Source organism: Mytilus californianus, unplaced genomic scaffold (assembly GCF_021869535.1).
Source record: "Mytilus californianus isolate M0D057914Y unplaced genomic scaffold, xbMytCali1.0.p SCAF_15, whole genome shotgun sequence".
Taxonomy (NCBI): domain Eukaryota; kingdom Metazoa; phylum Mollusca; class Bivalvia; order Mytilida; family Mytilidae; genus Mytilus; species Mytilus californianus.
In genome coordinates, this window is record NW_026262637.1 from 16,463,222 (window position 1) to 16,490,611 (window position 27,390).

The window sequence follows — 27,390 nt, forward strand, 5'->3', positions numbered from 1 at the left end:
GAAAATGAAATGAGGCTATATTATTAAATATTTTTGAGTTTTAGTTTTTTTTACATCCTATTTTAAAATTTCATTGGCATTTGAAGTAATGAGTTGAAACCAGTTTTTATCAATCATTTTGTTTTCAAGATGTACAAACAGTACAGTTGGTAATTAAGTCTTTGGTGTACATTAGTTTACTATGATGTTATGGTCAAATAAACTTGAAACTTTGTACTTACAAGTGTTCATTATGAAGTCATTTTTTTAAAATAATTACAAATAAGTTACTGATGGAAATGTGATTGTGGGAGCAGGGTATAATGTGTTATGGACACACATCTCAATCCCATAGATCGCTGCCCTCCTCACCGGCCTATCAGTAACCTAATGGTATATTGACTTTGAAAATTTCCTTAGTTTACACTGTAAGGTTTGTGATAAGTTCAGTTTAAGGAGAACCACAAATAGTATGTCAGGGATATTTTATTTGCAGTTGAATAAGCTTTAGGACAACGCATGTGCTTGGGGATTTTTTTACCCTGAACCCTCAATCATGGTCTAATAACTTACAATCTTTTGCATAGTTTACATGTTAAAGTTTATGCTTAGGCCAGTTTAAAATCGACCACTTATCAGAGGTGGATTTAGAAGGGGCCTGCCCCCCCCCCCCCCCCCCCTTCCCCCATTGTGGGACAAATTTTGTTGATTATATATAGGGAATCACTGAAGCATGACAAAAGAGATGCAGTAGAGAGCAACCTTTATATTTCTTAGAAAATACTTTAAAAAAGTATGCTTATAAACAAAATTCATATTTTTTTCAGTTAGACACATATTTTTTATGAATCATAATATTTCAACAAATGTTGGAAACAAATTTACATAAAAACTTTCTGAATGTATCAAAATTCTGTGTTGTAAAATCTTATAGATTTTTTTTTTTCGGGTTTTTTCCCAATATGTTTAAGAAATCTGTAGCATAATTTTTCCTTGTAGATTTTATTTCGGGATTTTTCCCGAAATGGGTAAAAAAATCTATGCAACAAGTGTGTGCCTGATAATAGATTTATATTTTCGGGATTTTTCCCGAAATGTGAAAAGAAATTATTAGTCATGAGTTCTAGCATATACTTTGGGTTTTATCCCGAAATATTTGAAAACATCTGTGTTATACATTTTGCACTTAGTTTATTTTTGTCGGGATTTTTCCCGAAATGTGTTTCAGATCTGTTTGTCAAAACGCTTTGCCAACATATATGTTATAAAAAATACTGTTGAAAATGATTTCGGGACATTTCCCGAATAAAAAGTTGTCACATACATCTTTACCACAAATATTTTAAAACTTTTATATATTTTGGGAAATTTCCCGAAAATTAAATGTATGTTTTATTAATTATATGAATAAAAACATGGAATATTGTAAAAATTGTGTGTTTCTTTATGAAATCTGCACTCATTTATGGTAAACATTGAAAAAGATTATAAAAAGGAATAAAATGGATTTTACTCTTTTAAAATAGAGTCAGTTATAGGTGCTTCAATAAAGTTGAGTTTTCTCATGAACCTGACCCGTTTTCTAACTTTTGCAAATCAATCCTTGATATTCAAACATATTTCTATCAAACAATGTTGGTCCTAACAGTTTAATTTTTGATTAAATTCTGTCACTGGAGAATCGTAAAAACATGTACTTTTTCTCGTTATTTCTCCGTTGACTCAATGCTAAATTACCGATACCCATGTCTACTTGTATAACAAATAAAGAAATTCCGTTAATAAAAATAAAACTTTGCAACTCGATTAAGTATATTCAAACATATATCTGGCGAAAAATACTATTTAAAATAGTTTAATTTCTGGGCAATTTCGGTCAAAAATCGATTTAAAAAAGTGAATATTTCGGGATTTTTCTAAATGGCGGATGATGTATATGGAAATGTTGCATCAAATCGAGGATTTGTATAGTAAGACTTTCCTTGATTTAATTTAATTTTCATGTAGAATCTCTGATGTTTCTGTTATTTTCTTTGGTGATATTTCGATATGATTGATTTCAAAATTTATTAATTAAAAAAATATTAATTTAAGTGTGACACGGAAAATTTTATTTTGACAGATATCCAGGATATACTGTTACCAGAAAATAGTTAACAATAAAATTTATAATAAAATTTTTTCTCTTCTTTTTTCAAAAGGTTTTTTTCCTGTTTTCTGTATAATTTATCTTTCTTTAGAAATATATTTATACATTCCTTTTAGAACAAAAAAATATTTACGTCCCAAGAGAGAAAAAAATCCCAACAATTATTATAGATAAATATTCCATACCTTCAAAATCCCATCACTTGACGAACAGGTGAACTCTGACTTTGGATGTAATGTTACATAACAATATATTGTCAGGTAGACGTGCAAACCAAAAGCAACCAGGTGACATTAAACATCCTGTGTATACATGTATTACCAGAGTTTAAATTTTGTGATATACAAAAGTTTTCATAACTGTACAAATAAATATCTTCTCTTCCCCGTGTCAAACCAGAAGAAGAATGTATCATAATAAACTTAAAGAAAATATGAATATTATAAAAAAAAATCTTTAAAAAAATAATTTTTGTTTTAAAAGATAATCAAACTAATATTTATGTTTCTATAATTATTTTAAAGAAATATTTTGATTCAAATTTTAATTTAAATGGATTTTGTATTATTTCGTAAAAAATTAAACGAGATTTCATTGAATATGATTTTATTATTTATTTTTTTAATTCAATATTTAAGCAAAATCCAGGCATTCAATAAATCGATATAAAGTTAAACTTGTGTAAAAAAATTTGTTATTGTATACATTTCAACAGAGACATATAATACAATTGCTCTGATTTCAACAACATTGTATACCCGACAATATTTATCGACAGAGTTATCGGTCCTGAATAGGACTGATATAGTTGGGTATGACAAGTGAGAGGTTTAGCTAGCTATAAAACTAGGTTCAATCCACCATTTTCTACATAAGAAAATGTCTGTACCAAGTCAGGAATATGACAGTTGTTATCCATTCGTTTGATATGTTTGAGAAATTGATTTTGCAATTTGATTAGGGACTTTCCGTTTTTGGAATTTTCCTCAGAGTTCAGTATTTTTGTGATTTTACTTTTTGTTGCTGTGTTTCATATTTTTTTTTCGTTTATTATTTTGTACTTAAATTAGGCCGTCTATTGTGGAGAGTTGTCTCATTGGCAATCATACCACATCTTCCTTTTATATATATGGTGCAAATCTAAAGTGATGTGCCCTGCAGGCACCTACCATACAGATATATAACTCAAAGTGTGACATGCAGGCATATATAATAGGCTATGGTACAGATAATAAGCAGTCTGACCTGCAGACTCAAATGATAAGCTATGTTGCAGATCTTAAGTGATGTGATCTGCAAACACCTATTGTCCAGATACATTTTTGGTGAGACCTGCAGGCACATTTGATACAGATAAATATGGTGTGACCTGCAGGCACCTATAAAATTGTATATGATCATACGCGTAGATATATGCAGCACTACTTTTTTTATAAGTGGTGACTGGCAGTAACCGTTCACATAAGCTTTTATCCTCGTCCCTTTTTTTACATAAATTGTCATCCTGCATTTTTTTTTTTGCCAAGTTGCTCATCCTGCCTTTTTTTTTACTCAAAACTCCTGTCCTGCCTTTTTTTCAAATTTCATCCTAGCCCCCCCATAAAAATCAAATGGTAGCTCCCTAAAAAATTTACGAAAATCTGAGACAAAATTAAGCTGACCCCTCCCGGTGGACCTTATATCCTACGGAGGAATCTGAGAAACCTCCATAGGATATAAGGTCCACTACCCCTCCCCCTTTTTTCATAGACTATTTGGATTTGCGACCAAACTTTGTGAAGAAAAGAAGAAAAAAAAAAAAACCCCGGATATTAAGTAATTTTTTAGGTCTAATTTTGTTTTTCATTTCCGGGCGCGACACTAAGTTATGTACGTTTCTCGCCACTTCTTCAAAACGAAAGCAAAGACGATGGGATAAACTGGGAAAAACGTCACCGTAGTTGAAGATTTTTAAGAAGATGGACAATGCTGAAATAAAACAGATAATTTGTGAAAAATGTATAGTGGTAAGAGGTTTCAACAATGAAATTCAATTTAATGAATTACAGAAAAGTTTTCCCGAATCCAGGAGGGTAAACTTGACGACAAGAACCGCTACACTATCACCCAGGGATAAAGAATGGATTATTCTGTTTCAATCTGTGAAAGGTGCGTTACTCACTTCTAAAACTTGTCTGCTTATAACTAGACCAAACAGGATCATAAAGATATCTCAGTAAATAGCTTTTCAACAAAAATGATAAACATTCTACTTTCGTTTTGACAGTTTATTAATAAAACGATAAGTAGTTAAATTTCATTAATTAATACTTCATTATAGCATTCAAACTATGAAAGAACTGCAAATATAAAAGTACTTTATAGTTCAGTATTTCTTTCTCAGTTTCTGTAGGATCATTTTTAATCTCAAGCTGTACTAGTCCAAATAATTATGACGTCTTGAAGGCCTATTTTATTTTTTTGCTTTGACGCCTTCACCATGTTCACAGCAATTAACTGTTGATCAACTAACTGTTGGTTAAGCTACTTTGTCTTTTAGCTTGTCTAGATAAAATTTAAAATAAAATAAACATTTAATTGAAAAAATACTAATTTGAAACTATTAAAGGGAGACTACCCAAACCACATCCATTACAACATATCAGGGTACCCCAAAAAACCTTTTTTTGTATGGGATAGCCTGATTTGTCTAATGGCACATGAAAAGAAAGCAACTGCATGATCTGCAATATAATTTCAGCATTTTGATAAGTAGAAGCCTTTAAAAGAATGTGTTTTAAGACAAAGTTAAGTAAAAAAAAAACATATATCAATGTTGGTCATTTTTTAACAGAGTTGGGCACATAGTCTAGTACAGCAAGGAATATTTCTTATATTTTTCTCTAGGAGTGATGTACTGCTGACTACTCATTGTCGAAAATTAATTGTTAAGGCAATTTAACAAGATATAGATTGTATATTTTATTAATAAATTATTATATTGTATATTTTATTAATAAATTATTATTAATTATAAATAATATTTTTAAACTGACTTTCAAGGGTTGCAGTATACATGTAGAATCACTGCAAATACATCATGTAATGTTTCAAGTCTTCAAGAAAGATGTTGTTACATATTTAGTGAGGTTAAAGCATTTCGCTTCATTTTTAATGTTTTAAAATATTGAGAATGTCATTCAGGTTTCTATAGGCACTTCAATAACACAACCTATAACACTCCATAGAGTTATGGCCCTTCATTGCTTTAACAATGAGACTAATAAATATAATTAATACCTGATTTGTTGTCATTTTGACCTCCTCTTGTTGTTGTTAAAATACATAATGTCTCATTTACATTTGGACCTCAGTTTTACATATCTATATTTCTTTATGACAAAGGTACAATACCAAATGGCAATATGTCTGTTGTTAAAGTAATATTTCTCATTGATGAGTGACTGTTAGTTTTCTAGTGATGTAGGTATCACTGCTGGAGAACTGTCATTTCCTAGTGATGTAGGTATCACTGCTGGTGAACTGTTATTTCCTAGTGATGTAGGTATCACTGCTGGAGAACTGTCATTTCCTAGTGATGTAGGTATCACTGCTGGAGAAGTGTTATTTCCTAGTGATGTAGGTATCACTGCTGGAGAACTGTTATTTCCTAGTGATGTAGGTATCACTGCTGGAGAAGTGTTATTTCCTAGTGATGTAGGTATCACTGCTGGAGAACTGTTATTTCCTAGTGATGTAGGTACCACTGCTGGAGAACTGTGATTTCCTAGTGATGTAGGTATCACTGCTGGTGAACTGTTATTTCCTAGTGATGTAGGTATCACTGCTGGTGAAGTGTTATTTCCTAGTGATGTAGGTATCACTGCTGGTGAACTGTTATTTCCTAGTGATGTAGGTATCACTGCTGGTAACTGTTATTTCCTAGTGATGTAGGTATCACTGCTGGAGAACTGTTATTTCCCAGTGATGTAGGTATCACTGCTGGTGAACTGTTATTTCCTAGTGATGTAGGTATCACTGCTTGAGAACTGTGATTTCCTAGTGATGTAGGTATCACTGCTGGTGAACTGTTATTTCCTAGTGATGTAGGTATCACTGCTGGAGAATTGTCATTTCCTAGTGATGTAGGTATCACTGCTGGAGAATTGTCATTTCCTAGTGATGTAGGTATCACTGCTGGTGAACTGTGATTTCCTAGTGATGTAGGTATCACTGCTGGTGAACTGTTATTTCCTAGTGATGTAGGTATCACTGCTGGAGAACTGTTATTCCTTGAGGATACTGTTATGTCCAGTAGACCATGCTTTGCTATTGACATGATTTGAATGATACAGTTTTGTCGAGCCTGCAACATTTATGTCGTGAATGCATAACATAGCGATCCTAGATTTTGTCATCAGCGACAGCAATGGTGTCTGCATTTGCTGGGGTGTCATCAACATTTAGGTTCAGTCTGTGTTTAAAGTTTTTTCAAACATCAATAACTGTGTCTAACCTTCATCAGTCAGAGCTCAGACATAAACAAGTGGTTTTTTGTTTTTGACTTACAGAAGTAAAAAAATGTATTTATTATAAAAATGCGTTTTCATTTTTAGACTTATTTAGGTCAGAAAATGACAGACTTGTTTAGGTCTATTTATGTTTATGAAAAGACTTAATTTTAATTGGTGGCCAAAGTGCACCACCTATGACATCATAAACCTGTCTGAGAGTTCACAAGGACCTGAGCTATCCATATTTAATTATCTATTTGAACATTTTTACTTAACATAAGATTATTTTCCTCATTTTTTGTGGTTATAGATGGTTGCATTATAAAGTAAATAAACATTATCTCTGTTTTTTGAGGCTCTCATGCATATTTTTCTTTAGAATTATGACTGACAAAGCATTGTCTTTCAATGTTATCATAATTTCATGTAGATGCTTGACCTTTTTATAAATATGCTTGGGTCTTGAAGTTGACCAATTTTGGTAACTTATTGACTTGTAGGAGTCAATATTTGCAACTTTTTGTCCGTCTGTCCATCCGTCCGTCGTCAACATGTCGGTCATTAACTCAAAAAAGCTTAAACCAATATGCATGAAACTTTGGTGAATTGTTTATATCTATTGACGTGAGCTCCCTTTCGTTTTTTATAAATTTCAGATTTACCGTTTCTGAGTTTTGGGGTTTTATTCATTAAAAAAGGGGGGATTTTCCAGTTTTCCGACAATAACTCAAGAATGCTTTCACCAACATGCAAGGAATTTTGGTGAATTGTTTATATCTATTGACATGAGCTCCCTTTCGATTTTTGTAAATTTTAGATTTTTTGTTTCCGATTAACAGGGTTTTATTCATAAAAAAAGGGGGATTTTCCAGTTTTCGGACAATAACTCAAAAATGCTTTCAGCAGTACTCATGAAACTTTGGTGAATTGTTTATATCTGTTGATGTAAGCTCCCTTTAGAATTTTATAAATTTTAGATTTTACATTTCTGAGTTATAGGGGTTTTATTCATTAAAAAAGTGGGGATTTTCCAGTTTTTGGACAATAACTCAAAAATGCTTTCAGCAGTTCTCATGAAACTTTGGTGAATTATTTATAGCTATTGTTGTATTCTCCCTATTGATTTTCATAAATTTCAAATATGACATTGAGAAGAAATTGAACTTTATTTGTTTATAGTCTGACAACAGATTTACTATAAGTATTGCACAACAATAAGAAATCTTTAATTGAAGATAAATTCAATTCATATAACCAATTTCAAGTTCTTTGACTACATTTATTCAGAAACCTATAATATGCCAAATATTTAATTACAATCCAAATTCAGACCTGTATCAAGTTTGAATATTGTGTCCATTTTTGCCCCAACTGTTCAGGGTTGGACCTCTGCGGAGCAGTTTATTCAAATGTTTTTTACAGTTAATATTTTGGGATTCAATTTTTTTGACATGATAAATTTGTAAACCTTAAGGATTGTTATCATGAAACTTGGACAGATGCTAATCTTCAAGACCAAGAAATGAGGCATGTCCAAGACACGATGTAGTTTCGATATCGACGACGTCGACAATATCGAGTAGATATCGACAAATTATAATCCAATGTCTATTTGCTACAGTATCTATATGCACAATTTAGTTTCTCATATTCGTCGGATAAAGATGTCAATATCGACACATTATGTTTCAAATGACTATCTCCTACAGTTATCTGTATAGACAATTTAGTTTCTCCTGCTTCGTGTGTTTTAAGATGTCGATATCGACGACATCGAGTCGATATCGACACATTATGTTCCAAAAGTTTATCTGCTACAATTATCTTTATAGACAATTTAGTTTCTCCTGGTTCGTCTATTCAATATGTCGATGATATCAATTCCATATCAACATTTAAACATTTTCTCTATCTATTTCGTTTAGTTTAGTATACGTACCTTAATTACACATTAAGATATTGGGATGTTGTACGATTTGCAATGAGACGACAGACCACCAAACACAAAAAGGATGAGGATGCTAACAACTATACGTCTGTACAGTCTTCAACAAAGATTAACAATAATACCGGCTTGACAAAATGTCAAATATTTCAAGTGGGAAAACAAACATTCTAATTTATGTATGAATGATAAACAAAAATCAAATATGACTGACAGCTACCGACGACAAACATTTAATCAAAGAACTCCTGAGAAAGGTCAGTCACATTGAGGATATGGCGGGGTTTAACTTGACCGTTAACCCTTAGCTTAATCTAGGACGGTGGTGTTGCATCAATACATAAAATTCAGATGGAAAAGGCTTGTTTTATTAAAACGGTACGAAGAACAACAACAAATAAACAAAATCACAAAGCACCGATCTAAGAGTACTAGAAACTATTCAAATCAAGTTAAAATCTAATTTCAACCAATAAATAAACCATGTTTTCTCTATTTGAAGAAATGGGAACCAGTTCACATCCAATGGATTTGAATTTTACATAGAAAGTAATGTGTGTACTGTTTTATGATCATTGTATGCAACCATATCTCACTTAGTTAGCACCAAAATTACCATGTCAACGTTATAAAACCAAATAAATTATTTTTTTGGAAGAATACATTAATTTGTTTTAAAGGATACAGTAATTTGTAGAAGTGACCACCTGATTGTCTTTTTAAAGAATAAATAGATTACAATTCAGCCATCATCTATCCCTATATCAATCTTCATAATTGGTCTTAATTTAATCAGCTTGATACATCTTTCTTTTATTCATTATCTTAAGTCATCATCGATATCGACATCAGGTTTTGTCATTGGTGTCGTCATCAAAATCTACATCTAGTTATGGTACTAGTGTATAAGTTCATCGATATCGATTCGATATCGTGTCGATATCGACGATATCGACATCTGGGTATGTCTTGGACATGTATGCATGAAGTAGCATTTGTTAGATTTATTTTTAAATTCTGTATCTTACTGATAAATGAACTCACATTTTAGGTCAATATTACACTTTACACTGACAGCAGCCTTGTAGGTGAGACACAGGGTTCCGGAGAACCCCTTACGAATTTGAACTTCATAAAATATTATAAAATCATACTAAAACTAAGGTTGCAATTAGCACCCTCAGTAAAATTTGAACTAAGATATTGACTTGATTGGTTATGCTGTTTATTGTTTTGCTGCTCTTTAAACTGTCAATATATAGGATTCCCTAAACTTTTGGTCCTTAGGATACCTGATTAAAGTTATCACAAAACACTTCACATAAACACTGATATCGGTAATTAAACATCTAATTTTATTGTTTCAATTATAAATACTGGTGGTTCTGAAAATAAGAGGAAGTTTCTCAGAAACAATCTCATTGACTGTCACTCAGATAAGATATTGCAGAGAAACTTCCTTGAGTTGAAAGGTCATAGATAATATGTTTATTTCTAATTTCCTGGGTAACTTCAATGAAGTTAGATTGTGTTCTCACTCTACTTGATTAAGAAAAAACAATTCTCTCAGTCCAGTGGCCCGAGACAGAAAATGATCACACAGAAAGATCAAAGCAAAATTTTGAGAAAATAGTTATAATTAATAAACATTAAACCATCAAAGAAGTACAGTAATAACTGACTGAATATCTGCTTTGATGACTTAAATTACAGATAAAACTAAAGATAAGAAGAGATTTTAATAAATCTAAAAATACTGTTCATACTCTAACATAAAATGTTCAAGGTTTATGATAACATATATTATACATATACCAGTAAAGAACAGAAAGGCAAAAAGGCTAGAAATATTCCTATATAATTAAGATCCATTTCGTTACATCTTGTGATCAGTTTATTTGGCAATCGCCATGGCAGTCAGCAGGGTTTAAGAACATCCGTTTATCGACCTGCTAGTCAAATGCGTTTTGTTAAAATATATTTTTCACTTTTTTGATCTTTTGGAAAATGTTGTTTGTGCTGTATTTAGACCCCTCTACCAAGAAATTTGTTTTGCATGCACACGTATAAAAATTGCGGTTTTTATCCAACGCAATCATAGGTTTGAATGTTGTTTTCAATTTAGACTTGTTTATATATATATATATATATATATATATCTCTCTGTGAATGTTACAGTTATTGTAAGGGTTTCAAAGGGTTTCATAAATCATGAGAGTTGTAATAATATCTCTGAATAGCCTGATGTAGTCATAATTTCTTAAACAGAAATTTTATTAGAAAGGCAGTGCCCCATTACCTTATTCATTGTAGATTCATGATCGGTTAATGAGAAATGTTCTTCCAGTTGGTAGCTCAGTTCACAAGTAGTGATAAGTTGATTGTATATAGAAATGCAGATCTCTTTAATGATATTTGTCCCTTAAATGACAGTTCAGTTCACTTTGATCATTACTGATATTCTAGAAAATGATTGCATTAAAAGATTTTATTTGTTATTTCCAGATGCTCAGAGATATGTAGAAGATGTAAGAATACTAAAATGTCCAGAAGGGCTGTTGGACATCAGTGATTGTAAACTGCCATGTGATATCCCAGATGAATGGCTACAGGTTTGATATAGATTGCATCCTTTATTGATTTAATAATATACCTAGTGTTGAATTAAACTTTTGAGCAAAAATTAAAAATATATTAAATTTGATTGCCCTATCTAAGAAAAATAATATATCTGTTCAACTTCGATTGTCAAAACATAATCAATTGGCGTAAAATATCAAAATTAAACCTATTAATACTATGTACTTATATATGTATATAAGTTTGAGCTTCATTTCTCTACGCTTAATCTGCGTCATAAATGACGTAAGTAGGTTTGAAATTGCTTGACTCTGTCTCTCTGTCCGTAGGAAAGACCTTAGGTAGAAAACTTTTGTCAAACGTTTCCTGGCTTATATGAAATGGAATGATTCTTTTTACTTAAGTCTTTAAGGTGCTTCTTAAAGTAAGTTGTAGGAGGTTACAGCTTTTTTTTGTACATCTACAGTGCAGCCACTTTGAAATTTTACAACACTTATTTACTAGGAAAACTTTGTCAATCTTTTTTAAGCTTCTTGGAAAGAGATTGATTTTATATTTGGTTTGCAGCTTGGTAATGTGTTGAGTTGTAGATGGTTAGCAATTTTTAAACCTGCTGTGCAGCTACTTCCTGTTTGCAGATAGTTTGAAGTTTTGAAACAATCATTGCACAAGAAAACTTTTGTCAAACTTTTCTTGGCTTCTATGAACGGGAATGATTTTATATTTGGTCTGCAGCTTGATAATGTTGGTGTTTAGCAGGTTAGCAATTTGTATACATCTTTCAAAGACAGGAGTCATATTATGGTATACCAATGTTCATCTTACCGTCCATCCGTCAACACTTTGTATGGTAACTAAAATTTGCTTTAACCAATTCTCATATAACTTTAACACAACATTAGAATCGATGGAAGAAAGCTCCATTTTAAGGGAAATAAGGTTTGCCCAAAAAATGATGTCAGTACAGCTTACATTTTATATATATATATATATATATACTTAAAATAAATAATATTAAGGATGAGAAAAAGTATTCCAAAAATTTATCAAATGAATATAGAAAATATATCTTTCTAACTTATAATGTTTTAGGATGAAGTTATTTCTGACAAGTCCGCAAGATCATCCACGCATGTGTCATCAGCGACAATGCAGCCACCACCTTATTCTCCCTCTGATCCATCAGTACCTCTTTCACAGAATTCCAGTAGTGACCATGGCTTTCCACCATATGATCCAAGATTGTATGGACCAAATCCACAAAACCCTTACCAGCATCAGTATTATCCATATGGAATGCCATGGAATCCTTATAATCCTGGAAGTTCTGGTAAAGAACATCTGCCAAAGGAACAATATGGACCCCAGCATGCTGGACAGTGGGGTCAGTATCCAGGATATTACCCACCTGCTCCTTATGGTTCCTATCCTGGCTATGGCTATCTGACTCAATCAAATTTTGATTTTCATCAACCAGTTCAACAGCTTCCTGTTCAGGAAAATCTTAGTCAATACAGACAAGGAAATGAAAACCGGGGAAATACAACTTACCAATCATCATTATCTGAAATTGTACAGGAGGAAAATGATGTCCAGTCAGATGGAGAGGAAAACATAGATGAAGAAAAAATGGAGGGTAATAGTTTATTATGTTAAATTTATTCCACACATTTTTAGTTGTTTCAAAGATAATATTGTGTTGACTCCTTAGATACAAATAATTCAATACAAAGATTTCCTTTAGTTTGTTATGTCCTTGTTGGAGTTCAATACTACACACTTGTGATATATACTTATACTATTTATAAATGAACTAAATGAACCTGTATTCAGGTTGTCCTGTATGAGATTGGTCTCAGATGAACATATAAGCATATTGAGCATATACTGCTATTTCAAGTTTTATATTTCTTGGAAGAAGGTATAATTGCACAGAAAACATATTTAAGAAACTAGAACAAAATCAAAGGTTCAATATGTAGATACTTTGATTATTGTTTACAGTGGTTCATGTCACAAGTTTTCTGTAAGTCATCTTTTACTCAGATGAACCTGACAAAGCAACAACAAACATGCTTAAAGTGACCAAGCTACCATCAGATACCACAGATAATGGTTTACGATTTTTCTTTGAGAACACCAGAAAGTATGGTGGTGGGCATGTAGATTATGTAAATTATGATGAAGATACAAAGACTGCTATTATTACTTTTGAGGAAGATGAAGGTATGTTAAATAATTGTTAGAAAAATTTGTGTGAGATTTTTTTGTCAATATGATAGTTATTAAATTATTCAGATTCTGCTTATATATAAAGTATTTGATTTTTAATTACGACAAGATATGAATTGATGTAAAAATCTAATAAGTCCAAATTAGCTGGACATCTGACAGCCTTTTTTTATATTTTGCGGTCTTATATTGTTATCACGTCATCGTTGTTGTCCGCGTCGTCCGAAGACATTTGATTTCCGGACAATAACTTAAGTATAAGTGAATAAAAGTCTATAAAATTTAAACACAAGGTTTATAACCACAAAATGAAGGTTGGGATTGATTTTGGGGTTATGGTCCTAACAGTTTAGGAATTAGGGGCCACACAGGGGTCCAAATAAGCATTTTAATAGTTTCCAGACAGTAACTTGTGGAACAGTGTATCATCATGACCACTCTGAAATTATACCACAAGTTTCCATACCACAAAGGGATGGTTAGGACTAGCTTTGGGGGGTTATGGCTCAAACTGTTTAGGAATTAGGGGCAAAAAAGGGGCAAAAACAAAAGTTTCCTGGTTAATGGACAATTACTTATGTACAATACATGAGGCAAAAAAAAAATATATGTCTGTTTACTGTAACCCGTCCGACCCTACTTTTGAGCGCCGACCCTAAGTCATTTTATTTCCGTTGTTAAGTGAAATATAAACTGAACTTATGTCAAAAGCGAAGTTAGTGTTGCCAATAATATAAATCAATTGCCTGATACATCCCAATGTTCACAATCGTGAATATGACAGCTGTTTTAAGGAAATTCGCGTCTCTTGTGATGAAATAAACACTTTGCCGCCATTTTTTTCCAACCAATAACCAAGGGAAATAATCCAATCATTAAAATAACGGGTAAAATCGGCCCGTGATCAACTCAGACCAGGACAAGACGAAATCGCATGACTCAAAATAATGTCACAAAAAATAAAATGAAAAAACAAAATAAAATGGAAATACCGACCTACCTACTCTTTTTTTTTTTAAAGTATGTAACCTTAAACAGACGTATATTTTTTTTTGGCCTAATTTAAAAGCAGTGTAAGGGAGGTAATTCAAACATAATGTTTGAATTACCTCCTTACACTGCTTTTTAAATTATGTATACAGAAATGTTGTTTTGTCTTGAGGTGATTATCTGTCAATTTAATTTTAAAAGTTACTATTAAAAAAATGCTGATTAAGATATATTAATTTTAGCCAATATGTATGACATTTTCTATTTTAAGACTTTTATGATGTATTTAAATGGGTAGTTATGGTTGCAAACTCCATGGGAAATTTGAATTAAGATTATGACCATATCTTGAGGGAAAGAATTTGGAAAAAAGGGTGGGGGGGGGGGGGGGGGGTGAAAAAAAAAGGGAGGAGGGGTAAAAAAGAAATTGTTGGGGGGTGGACAATTTTTTCTCCTCAAGATTTCAGAAATTAATAGGAAAACCTTTTTCATATATTATTTAAGGGGTGTAAATTTTTTTACTATTTTTTTTTAGGGGGGGGGGGACAATTTGTAACAGCATAGTGTATTGCACAAAAGCCAAAACTTGAATATAATTTTAAATCATATAACCAATTCTTAGTTCTTTGACTGCAGTTATTCTGTGTCAGAAACCTATAATGTGTCAAATATTTAATTATATTCCAAATTCAGACCTGTATCAAGCACGATTATTGTGTCCATTTTTGTCCCAACTGTTCAGGGTAGGACCTCTGTGGTTGTATCTAGCTGCGCTCTGCGAAGCAATTTATTGGGTTTTGTGCTTGTGCTGTAAAGGATCAGCATGAGCTATTCTCATCACTCGATATCTATTGCCAATCATTGTTGGCTGTTAAATTGGTTTCTGTTCTATAACTTTAGTTTGCCTCAACTAAATGTTAATAAACTTATACAGAATGGTAATTATATTAAACACAGATCAAGCTTGAATTTGGTAGGCTTCACTTTTACCCTTATAGAGTTGTGCCCCTTTTCAAATGAAAGAATTGCTGAATTTTTCGTTTATGTTCTCTAACTTAAGTTTGTCTGAACCAAATGTTATGAAACTTAAATACACAATGCTTATTACCACAAAACACAGATCAAGTACGAATTTGGGTAGTGTCACTTTCAATGCTCTTGAGTTATGCCCCTTTAAAAAAACTGAAACAGAAAGACATAATCATCAATTATTCAAGATCAGCAAAAGAATAAAGTTCTTAATCACAAATTATATTCTCTTCTTCAATGTTGAAAATGCAAATAGATCCAGGTGAGCGACTCAAGCTGTTTTAAGCCTGAAGTTTACTGGTGTCATCCCTTATAACAGAAATAGTTTAATTCCTCTCAACGACTCAACCCCCTGTTAATTGTTACATGCTTTCAATTTAGATAAGTGCTTATACCCAACTGACTACCAACTTCATTCTATACATACATGCATGCTTATTGCACATCAAAAGCTATATAAATATTTTTACCATAATAATTTTTTCCTGAAATTTAAAAATAAAAGGTGAAAATAGATACCAATATGGCATATCCTTGCAAGTTAAGATATCTAGTTTTTAAGAGCCTCTTTTTCATTTGACATCTGTATTTTTCAGCTGTTGACATAGTATTACAGAAAATACCAATTCTATTCAATAAAAAGGTTATAGATGTGGCAGCCCACATTGTTGGTATAGAATCTTCAACAGATATACCTGAAGAAGAATTAGATGACTCTAGTCAAAATACTGGTGAATTAGTCACCATATGCTCAATAGAGGTGGGTGGAATGAAGGAGAATACAACTCAGGATACCATCATGTATTACTTTGAGTCTAAGAAAGGTGCTAAAGCAGATGTGGAAACTATAGAATTTGTAGAAGACAAGGACATGTATATTGTCACATTTGAAAATGAAGAAGGTAAAACAATAACCTAGTAAATTATATCTGTATGATTCAATAAGGTGCAGATAAAATCAAAATAATTTGATTTAAAGATATCCTGAAATATTGCAGAACTTCTACAAATAATCAGTCAAAATTGCTTTATTTTAGGATGTCCAAGTTTAGATATTTTGATATATCCCTAATTCTAACATTAAAACCAGGTGAAAATATTTTGGTACAATGTATGAAAATATAAAATTTGTAATCGCTACGAAAAAAGAGTAAAACTCAGGAGCCTTGCTTTTATCTGTTTCTATTAATTCTCGTCAAATAAAGTTAATATTTTCCTACACTGTACAAATCTGTCTGTTTCAATAAGATTCATAAACATATTTTCCTATCAAAAGATGTAATCAATTTAAATTATATTTTCATTATGTACACCTTGCTTGACATTCAAGATGGCCACCAATAATCTTAAGGTTAACAAAAGTTGGTCTGAATTTATTACATTAGCCTTGAAGTCTTCAATCCATGCTGCCATTAGTTTAGATAGAACATAAAGATAAAACTTGCATGCAATTTCTATTTGTGCAATAATTGAGACCTAATGGAGGAGATCAAGCAGTTGTATTTATCATTATAATTAATATTATTTATTAATATATAATGTTTTTGAGAAATACTGTTATACAGTCTAGATAGAAGCTTTAATCTTTTATCAATGATAATAACCTGCAACAATAACATGTAGAAATGTTTTGCTGATAAAGACTTAATTTATTATTTCAGCTGTTGAAACAGTTTTGTCAAAGAGTCACATAGTAGATGGTGCCAAATTACAAGTTAAAAGACATGTTCCACTCAAAAGATATCCAAACAAAGCATTAGTCAAAGGGTTTAGCTCAAAGACAACCAAAGACAGCATAATAAACTTCCTGGAAGCCAGGACGAAATTTGATGTGGAGGACGTAGACTTTGGTGACGAGGATTCTGAGAAGGCTATTGTCACATTTTGTGAACCTATAGGTTTACAATATTAACAATTTATATTTAACCATTTATATATACGGACAGTTATCAGGAGACATAGAAATTATTCCCCTTGGAAACATTAATTTTGTGGAAATTTGCATTGTAAGCACTCTCATGTGTACAATATTTAATTTTAGCTAGAATTTTATGAAACTTTTATCATTGGATTACATCAGCAATGTCTTGGACAAGTTTGAAAGTCAGTGCCGATTAATCATTTTTAAAAGAGTTATGCACCTTGGAAATATTCATTTTAAGAAATATTGCATTATGAGAGCTCTATATAATGTTTACAAGTCATGCCAGATATTTATGAAATTTATATTATAGAGCTACATCAACAATGTCTTTAACAAGTTTAAAAATCAAGGCTGATCAATTCATTTTAAAGAAAGAGCCATGCCCCTTGGAAATATTGATTATATGGAAAATTGCATTGTTAGTGCTCTTAATATTGCCAGAATTTAATTAAACTTATACCATAGTTTTATTTCACCAATGTAACATGGAAATATTAATTTTAATTGAAATCACAGTACATTTGCTCTGAAGCCTTCTTTTCTCTTAAGGTATATTATAAATAAAAAATTTGAAAAAATTGAAAAAAGTGGGTTTTTTTTGTAATTGCCCTTATACCTTAGATATATAGTATATGTGCAATGTGGGTTAAAAAGGGGGGGGGGGGGCATTGGAGCTCAGTTCTTTTTAATTGAAATAAAGAAGAGAACTGTTCTTTTGTATTGGTATTTTTTTGTGCAGGTAAGGATCCTGTGCAATAAATCACTTCTATTTCATATTATACTACATAATAAGTTTTTGAATTATTTTTTATCTTCACCACATGGATTGTTTTTTTCCCACCAGATATTGGAGATATTCAAACAGCATGTAAGAAGAAAGCTTTAGACAAAAACTACCTGACAGTTCACCCTGTAGTTGTGACAAACTGTATCGTAGTCAGAGGTTTCAGTGAGAAAACAACAGAAAGTGGACTGGAATATTACTTTGATAATAAAAGGAAATCTGGTGTAGAGGGTGTCACTGATGTCAATATGAATAGAGATGACGATTGTTGCGTTATATACTTTGAAAACGCAGAAGGTAGATAAAGCCATATCAAATAACTAGGGAGAGATGGTCCTTGAAAAACGATTTAAAAACAATTTTTATGTTTTTAACCGGATTTTGATAGGAAATATCGGTTATTAAAATGGTGATGTACGGCGGGAGGTTGGGCGGATCTACTGGCGGCTGCCAAACAGTGTCAGCACAATAACATGAAAATGCTTTAACAAATTTTTTTCCAATTTAAATATGTTGTTTCCTGGGACTTAATGAAGGTCTAGTTCAATTTTCAAGATATTAGTATATCTCCTTTGTGAGTTATCACCATTTTTAATATCCAAAAGTGGAATTTTTAAATATTTTACTCTTGTTATCTTTTTTATGACTAAGCATAATGTCTTATCTCACAATAAAAATTGGAGTGACAGATTTATTTGAAAATTATCTATTTCCTAAGTGGTAGTGATTATAAGCTATATTATTAGACATTTTGAAGTTAATTACATTATTAATTATTAATTAGATCTAGGTTATATGTTAGCATATAATATCATTGGAGTGACAGATTTATTTGAAAATATTCTCTGTTTTCTGATAAGATCTGTAGGACTGTATAAATAAAGTTTGAAATTTACTAGTAGGACTGTATAAATGAAATTTGAAATTTACTGTTCATTATTAGACATTTTGTAGATAATTAAGTCTCCCTTAACCATATATATTCTTACCCCCACCCCCTTTCAATTGTAGAATGTGCTTTTATCTTGTAAACGGTTGAGATCCCCACCCCTAAACCATATATATTCTTGTATGGGACAATAAAACAAATCAATTGAAATATTTGGGGAGTCCCCGGGTTCACCCCCACCCCCCTTCTTTTTGAAAACTTGTAAACGGTCAAAATCTCTACCTCGAAACCATATATATTCTTGTATGGGACAATAAAACAAATCAAATGAAATACAAGGCGAGTACCCTGGGGTCACCCCCACCCCCTCCTGTTTAAGAACTTGTAAATAGTCGAGATCCCCACCCCTAAACCATATATATTCTTGTATGGGACAATATCACAAATCAAATGAAATATAGGGGAAGTCCATGGGGGTCACCCCCACCCCCTTTCTTTTTGAAAACTTGTAAACAGTCAAGATCCACACCCTGAAACTATATATATTCTTGTATGGACAATAAAACAAATAATCAAATAAAAAATAAAAGGGGAGTCCCTTGGGGTCAACCCCACCCCCTCCTGTGTGCGAACTTGTAAACGGTCAAGATCCCCACCCCTAAACCATATATATTCTTGTATGCAATAAAACAAATCAAATGAAATGTAGTGGAAGTCCATTGGGGTCACCCCCACCCCCCTTCTTTTTGATAACTTGTAAACGGTCTAGATCCCCACCCCTAAACCATATATATTCTTGAATGGGACAATAAAACAAATCAAATGAAATTAAGGGGAAATCCCCTGGGGCAACCCCCACCCCCCTTCTTTTTGAAAACTTGTAAACGGTCAAGATCCCCATGCGGAAACCATATATATTCTTGTATGGGACCATAAAACAAATCAAATGAAATAAAAGGTGAGTCCCCTGGGGTCACCCCCACCCCGTCCTGTTTAAGAACTTGTAAACGGTCAAGATCCCTACCCCTAAACCATATATATTCTTGTACAGGACAAAAAAACAAATCATATGAAATAAAGGGAGAGTCCCCTGGGGATCACCCCCCTTTTGAGAACTTGTAAACGGTCTAGATCTCCACCCCTAAACCATATAAATTCCTGTTCGTAATTTCAAGAAGATTTGAATGACATACAGGGTCAATCCATAGGCGTCACTAATGCATATCATAAACCAATTTGTACTGGACTGGGAATGACGAATTATTGGAGCTTTGTTTGGGAGATTTCGTAACAGCATTCTGTTACAATTATTTCTTGTTACTGATAAGTTTTATAGATTTTGAAATGACATTGTATTAATGATAAATAAAATTTTGGAATTTTTTTCTTCTTTTCTTTGGTAATTGTTTGTAGAATTTTGTGGCAAGTTTGTTTGTTATTCTGTAAAAACCAATTTTCTAAATGCTATATACATTTTTTTTTTGATGAAGTAAACTCCTTTAAAAACTAAGCTTATATTGTCTATTAATAAACATATATTTAGATTTCTGATTTTGGGCCCAGTTTTCAAGTTGGTCCAAATTGGGGTCCAAAATTAAACTGTGTTTGATTTCAACATAAGTTGAATATATACAGGGTTCTTTGAAATGCTTAATCTAAACCTGTATTTCTTTTCATTATTAATAAGATAATACCACATTGGGGTCCCAAGGGTCCTAAATTACACTTTTGATTAATTTCATCAAAAATTGAATTCTTTGGTTCTTTGATATGCTGATTCTAGCAATGTTTGAGTGTTAAATCATATCTAATTTTAGAGAACTTAGTCATCACTGGTTGTTGGTATTATATTATTGATTATAATTTGAAAAATTGAATCATATCTTATTTTAGAGAACTATTTATCCAGTTTGAGTTATTTCCCTTTGCACAGAAAATATTATGGATAAAATTAACCTGTGTTTCATTTCAACATAAATTAAATATATATAGGATTCTTTCAAATGCTAAATCTAAACCTGTATTTAAATATTAGATTTGTGGGCCCAGTTTTCAAGTTGGTCCAAATCAGGGTCCAAAATTAAACTTTGTTTACTTCAACAAAAAAATTATTTATGGGGTTCTTTGAAATGCTGAATCTAACCATGTATTGAGAGATTTTGGATTGTGGGCTCCTTTATCAAATTGGTCCACATTGGGGTCCAAAGGGTCTTAAATTAACCTTTTGTCTGATTTCATCAAAAATTGAATTCTTGGGGTTCTTTGATATGCTGATTCTTTTATGTACTTTTTTGATATTGGACCTTAATTGGTATTTAAATGTCCAATTTCAAGTATTTCAGTTCTCAAACCACATTCATTTTGTGTCACAAACCTATGCTGTGTCAAATATTCAATCACAATCCAAATTCAGAGCTGTTTTAAGCTTAAATGTAGTGTCCATACTTGCTCAACTGTTCAGGGTTTGACCTCTGCAGGAAAATCCGGTTTGCTGTCACTCTGACAGCCTCTTGTTGCCAATTATTTTAAAAGCTATAACCAAAAGATAAACAATATAGGCAGCAAAAATGATCAGCAATCCAAAAAAAACCCAACAAAACCAATATCATCTACACCAAAAAAATAAACATCAGTCTTCATTTGAGTTGGTGCCCTTATAACATTGTTTGGTAAAAATTATCAGCTATACAAGAGCTACAAAAATGGCTGAAATCATTGGGTGATTGTTGAAGGAGTTATTATCCTTACTTTACGATTATTTTACATATTTTTGTGCTTTTATATACAAGATAGGTACAAACTTTGCACTTCAAAATTGATTCAAAATACAATATATAATAAAATGAAATAACAGATTGTGAATTTTATAATTTTTTATCAGAATGGCATATCTTTTACAGATGAGTCATTGAGAATCTTAAGAGCCTTTTGTTGTCCTATCAGTTTTGTGACTTTCTGACTGTTAACCCATGACTCTATGTCAAAACTCCTGATATAAAGATAGGACAGAATTCAGAATTAAGGCATGTTAGATAAGTAAGGGGTGTGAAAATGACTTGCATAAAGTATAAAGGGGTCCTATAAGTTTTAGTTAAAATTATTTAGTATTGTCTAAACCCATGCAATGCATGTTGCTTGTTTTTATAGACAGGGAATCAATTAGTCTAAACAAGAAGATGTTTCCCTTTACAAAATACTAAAATTTGAAACAAAGGAGGTTATTGGGAAATCAACTATTTATTATAACTGTATAGAATTGATAAGTATTTAAGGTAACACTATGGTCTGATGTGCGAAACAATTAATTTTGGATGCTTAATTACTATGTTACAGTTTATATTCATGTATTGTAGATGCCTTGCTTGCCTGTAAGAGATCCCATACCATTGACAACTGTACACTGAATGTGAACGTCTTCTATGATTGTCTTGGAGTCCCAGCTGATACTGAAGGACCAAAGTTCAAACCATTGCCACCTTTAGTTATTACTGACATTGACAAATATAAAATGTGTTTTTTGAGAAACTCAGTTCATAAAAAGGAAACACTTGAAAAACAGTTGGAAAAATCTCATTCTAAAATAACATGGCCAGCATCACCCCGAGAAAACAAAATAATTGTAGAATGCACTATAACAAAGGAAACGAAAGATTGTCGAAAACTTGCAAAAACATGGGAAATAGATACTAGAATGCACATTGATTCATTTGTGAATTTGTTGGTTAAGGAGATTCACTCTACACTACAAGAAGCTTGGAGTCCTGTGATGCAAAAACTTCGAGAAATTCACATATCAGATCCTGATGGTGTTACTGTTAATTTGGAGAATCAACCTACTTGTGAAATTATAATAACTGGCCACTCAGCCCCTGTAAAAGAAGTCTCAGATAAAGTAAAAAGAATAAATGATGAAGTGTCCGTAGATCTTGATAGAAAAAAACAATTAGTTCAGGAAGAAGTGAGTCTGAAACGTCACCAGTTATTCGTTTTGTCATTTTCTCACTTCTCAAACAAGATCAGGCAAGAGTTTGAGCAAATGGAGATAAAGATAGACACAAAAAAGCATGTTATTACATTTACAGGGATATCTGGAAACATCATCAAAGCCAAGGTTACTATGTATGAAACACTGAGTAACATAGCATCAGCATCAATTGGTAAGAAAACACCAGGCTACATTCAGTTTTTGAAAAGACAGGATTTACAAAAATCAATAGCAGCAAAACTAAAGCGCAGTAGTCTAATTGGGGTTTGGGAAATCCAGGATAATACCATACTTATGTATTCAATGTCCGATGAAGAAGCCGTAGCTGCAGCAGACATTTTAAAAGACTGTGTGGTGGAGGTCAAAGTCGATGTTGACAGTGTACAGAAGTTCATGCTAAGTTCTCAAAAATGGAAGCAACATGTACAGGCAATCCAGAATGAATTTGAGAGAAAATCTGTTGTAGCTGAAATTGTCACAAACCAGCAAGGACAGATAACTGTATATTGTAACACACAAGGTGAAGCAGGACTGATTAAAGAAAAAATACAAGATTTTTTTCTTACAAATACAGAAACAGAGATAACTATTGATCTACCACCTTCTTTGTTGAAATTTCTTCAGGAGGAAATGAAAGATGAAGTAGAAAATCTGGAGAAAGACTTAAGGAAAAGAAACATCATTGTTGCTGTAAAGAGTGATGGTATTCTGGTTAAAGGCAATGCAGAGGGAATAAAGGATGCTGAAGATGAGGTGGAAGCACTAGTGCAGAAAATATATAAAACCAAGCATTCTATGGACAAACCAGGTTTACAAGAATTAATGAATTGTAACCAAGGAAAAACAAAACTGAAGCAAGTTAGCAAACATGCGGGAGTTGTTATCAGTAGTAATAGTGATGAAGATGAAAGGTCAGCAGGTCATATTCGACGTAGGGGAGGTGCTGGTTCAGATGAGAGACCAGTGTTTTGTGGTACGGGAGGTCAAGAGGTCATTGTCGTGAAGGGTGATATTACTGGTCTGGATGTGGATGTTATTGTCAATGCAGCTAATAAAGATTTGGCTCACAGTGGCGGTCTTGCCAAGGTGCTGGTTAATAAAGGTAAGTAGCAGCTTTGCCTCTTGTGGAAAAGAAACTATATACTGGCCATAGCATTTGATATCACTCCTGCTTATTCTTTAATTTCCAGTATAGTTTATTGTGAAATGTCATTTGTCATGATGTCTGTCATGGCATGGTATATTATGATCATTTCAATTTATGATTTTTTTATTGCTTCATTGATCTTAAAATTTTCCCCACCTTTTTCTGGTCTTTGCTTTCATCCATTAATGTGTCTGTCCATACAGTATCAAATTAAAGTGTTAGTTTAAATAGGTTAGAGCTTTCGTCGAAAGTAGTTTGGGTTCTCATCAACTTGAACTTAGTACACATGCTTATTATGAACTGAACTGTTTAATATATAAATGTAAATTATCGGTTTGCCAAACAGTGTCCGTTCATTAACATGAAAACACTTTGATGAAATCTTTTCAAATTTAGATATGGTGTTTCCTGTGACTAAATGAAGGTCAAGTTCAATTTTCACGATTTTAGCTTTTCTCATTGTTGAGTTGTAGACCTTTCGGTAGGGAAAAGTGATATTTATTATATGATTTATTTTTATTTTGAGTTATTTCCCTTTGAACAGAAATGGTGTAATTAATAAGTATATGAATAGATAGTCTATCAATGATTGTATCTGTTCAATTGATTTTAGTCAGGAGTTGTCAAAAATTTCTTTATAACTATTTTTTTTAAGTCATGTGTGTTTTGAAGGTAGATGTCACAGTTGTTATGTGGTATTTTATTTTTGTTGGGTGTGTTAATGTTTAATTTTTACTTGATCCTGTTTGGGGGTCTAGATTTGCAAATAACATTTTCATTAGATAATAATCTATTTTTATTAAAGGATATATTTCATTACATTACATTGTGTAGATGAAGTTGTTGACATTGATAGGTAAGTTGCAGATATTAGTTTGTGACAAATGAAAGAAAAAATATTGGGAACTATTTATTATATATATAAAGTTTGATTACCCTTAGTGTTTTTAAGATAACAAAGCATGTGGTAATTATCAATCACAAAATTATAATTGGAGTGACAGATTTATTTGAAAATTTTGTGTTTCCTAAGTGTTGTTGATATTAAGCTCTGTAGGACAGTATAAATATAGTTTGAAATTTACTGTTCATTATTAGACATTTTGAAGATAATTACAGATAAGTTTTATAGATTTTTAAAAGACATTGTATTAATGATAAATGATATGTTGGAAATTTTTTTTTTCTTTTCTTTTTTTGAATTTTGTTGTGGGTGTGTTTGTTATTCTGTATAAATTAATTTTCTGAATGCGATATATATATATTTTTACTTGATCCTGTTTGGGGGTCCAGATTTGCAAATATCATTTTCTTACAGGAAAATCCGGTTTGCTGTCACTCTGACAGCCTCTTGTTCTCGTCTAAATTGAGAATTAGAAATTTAAGGATTAAGATTTTAAAAAGATATTATGCTCAGGCAAAATAAAATGAAAAAATGTTCTTTCCTGACTAAAATGTCTTGTTAGGGGTAAAATCCTGCATTCTAAGCATATTTCCATGATCTCAGGTGAATTGTAAGAAAAGCTAGAAAAAAATTGTTATGTTTCGCGTTCTTATATGATAATGTATCAACTTAAAACGCGTGAAATAATTTACTTTATAGTCCTGATAGTTGGGTGGAAATGGGCCTTAACCGCAACAACTCCTTTATCATTGTAAATTCACCTTGTTTTTGAAGTGATGCATTTAATTGAAACATTTCTGTAATTGTATAGGTGGAAAAAGCATACAAGATGAATGTGACCAGTATACAAGTAATTATGGTCAGTTATCTGAGGGAGAATGTTTAAGTTCTGGACCTGGAACATTAAAATGTCAAATGATTGTCCATGCTGTAGGACCAGTATGGCAGGGAGGTTCTAATAGAGAAGAAGAACGACTTCATCAATGTGTTGAAACAGCATTAGTTGAAACAGAACAAAATCAGCATACCAGTGTTGCAATCCCAGCTCTTTGTACAGGAATCTTTGGTTACCCAGCAAACCAGGCAACCAGGGTGATTGCCCAGACAGTTAATGATTATTTCAGTAGTAATAGGGGCAGCACAATTCAGAGAGTTTACCTTTGTGAAGTCAATGAGAATTCTGTAGACCTGTTTGTGAAGGCTGGGGACAAGGTTTTTGGAAAGAGAACAGATGGAGGAGGAAAAATACCATCTGGTGGTGGTTATTCAGGTAATTTTATGTAATGTTAAAAGAATTTTAGTTAATCTTCTTCAAAGGGATTAAATGTCATTTTGTGAGATACTATTTTTAACTGGATTTTCGAAGGAAATATCGGTTATTAAAATGGTGATGTACGGCGGATGGCTGGGCGGATCTACGGGCGGCTGCCAAACAGTGTCAGCACAATAACATGAAAACGCTTGAACAAATTTTTTTCAAATTTAAATATGTTGTTTTCTGGGACTTAATGAAGGTCTAGTTCAATTTTCAAGATATTAGTATATCTCTTTTGTGAGTTATCACCATTTTTAATATCCAAAAGTGGAATTTTAAAATATTTTACTCTTGTTATCTTTTTTATGACTAAGCATAATGTCTTATCTCACAATAAAAATTGGAGTGACAGATTTATTTGAAAATTATCTATTTCCTAAGTGGTAATGATTATAAGCTATATTATTAGACATTTTGAAGTTAATTACATTATTAATTATTAATTAGATCTGGGTTATATCTTGGCATATAATATCATTGGAGTAACAGATTTATTTGAAAATTTTCTGTTTCCTGATAATATATAAAGTTTGAAATTTACTAGTAGGACTGTATAAATGAAATTTGAAATTTACTGTTCATTATTAGACATTTTGTAGATAATAAGTCTCCCTAAACCATATATATTCTTACCCCCACCCCCTTTCAATTTGAGAATGTGTTTTTATCTGGTAAACGGTTGAGATCCCCACCCCTAAACCATATATATTCTTGTATGGGACAATAAAACAAATCAAGTGAAATATTTGGGGAGTCCCCGGGTTCACCCCCACCCCCCTACTTTTTGAAAACTTGTAAACAGTCAAGATCCCAACCCTGAAACCATATATATTCTTGTATGTGACAACAAAACAAATCAAATGAAATAAAAGGCTAGTCCCCTGAGGTCACCCCCCACCCCCTCCTGTTTGAGAAATTGTAAACGGTCGAGATCCCCACCCCTAAACCATATATATTCTTGTACCGGACAAAAACACAGATCAAATGAAATATAGGGGAAGTCCATGGGTTCACCCCCACCCCCCTCTTTTTGAAAACTTGTAAA

General features: G+C 32.2%; 1 protein-coding gene across 6 annotated transcripts in view; it reads left to right on the forward strand.

Moving 5' to 3' along the window:
- The first annotated feature begins 4,009 nt into the window (after window positions 1-4,009).
- The window catches only part of LOC127725530 (protein mono-ADP-ribosyltransferase PARP14-like), a 174,823-nt gene continuing 151,442 nt past the window's right edge, over window positions 4,010-27,390 (forward strand). Inside the window, exons 1-9 of one of the 6 annotated variants that reach the window (XM_052232583.1) lie at window positions 4,010-4,276; window positions 11,072-11,178; window positions 12,239-12,782; window positions 13,193-13,372; window positions 15,994-16,299; window positions 17,059-17,295; window positions 18,166-18,402; window positions 22,348-24,081; window positions 25,842-26,300. In XM_052232583.1, the coding sequence (XP_052088543.1) occupies window positions 4,087-4,276; window positions 11,072-11,178; window positions 12,239-12,782; window positions 13,193-13,372; window positions 15,994-16,299; window positions 17,059-17,295; window positions 18,166-18,402; window positions 22,348-24,081; window positions 25,842-26,300 (3,994 nt within the window). In that variant the 5' untranslated portion in view covers window positions 4,010-4,086. The remainder of the gene's footprint in view (window positions 4,277-11,071; window positions 11,179-12,238; window positions 12,783-13,192; window positions 13,373-15,993; window positions 16,300-17,058; window positions 17,296-18,165; window positions 18,403-22,347; window positions 24,082-25,841; window positions 26,301-27,390) is intronic. The other 5 variants (XM_052232582.1, XM_052232581.1, XM_052232580.1 and 2 more) reach the window with 5 other exon arrangements.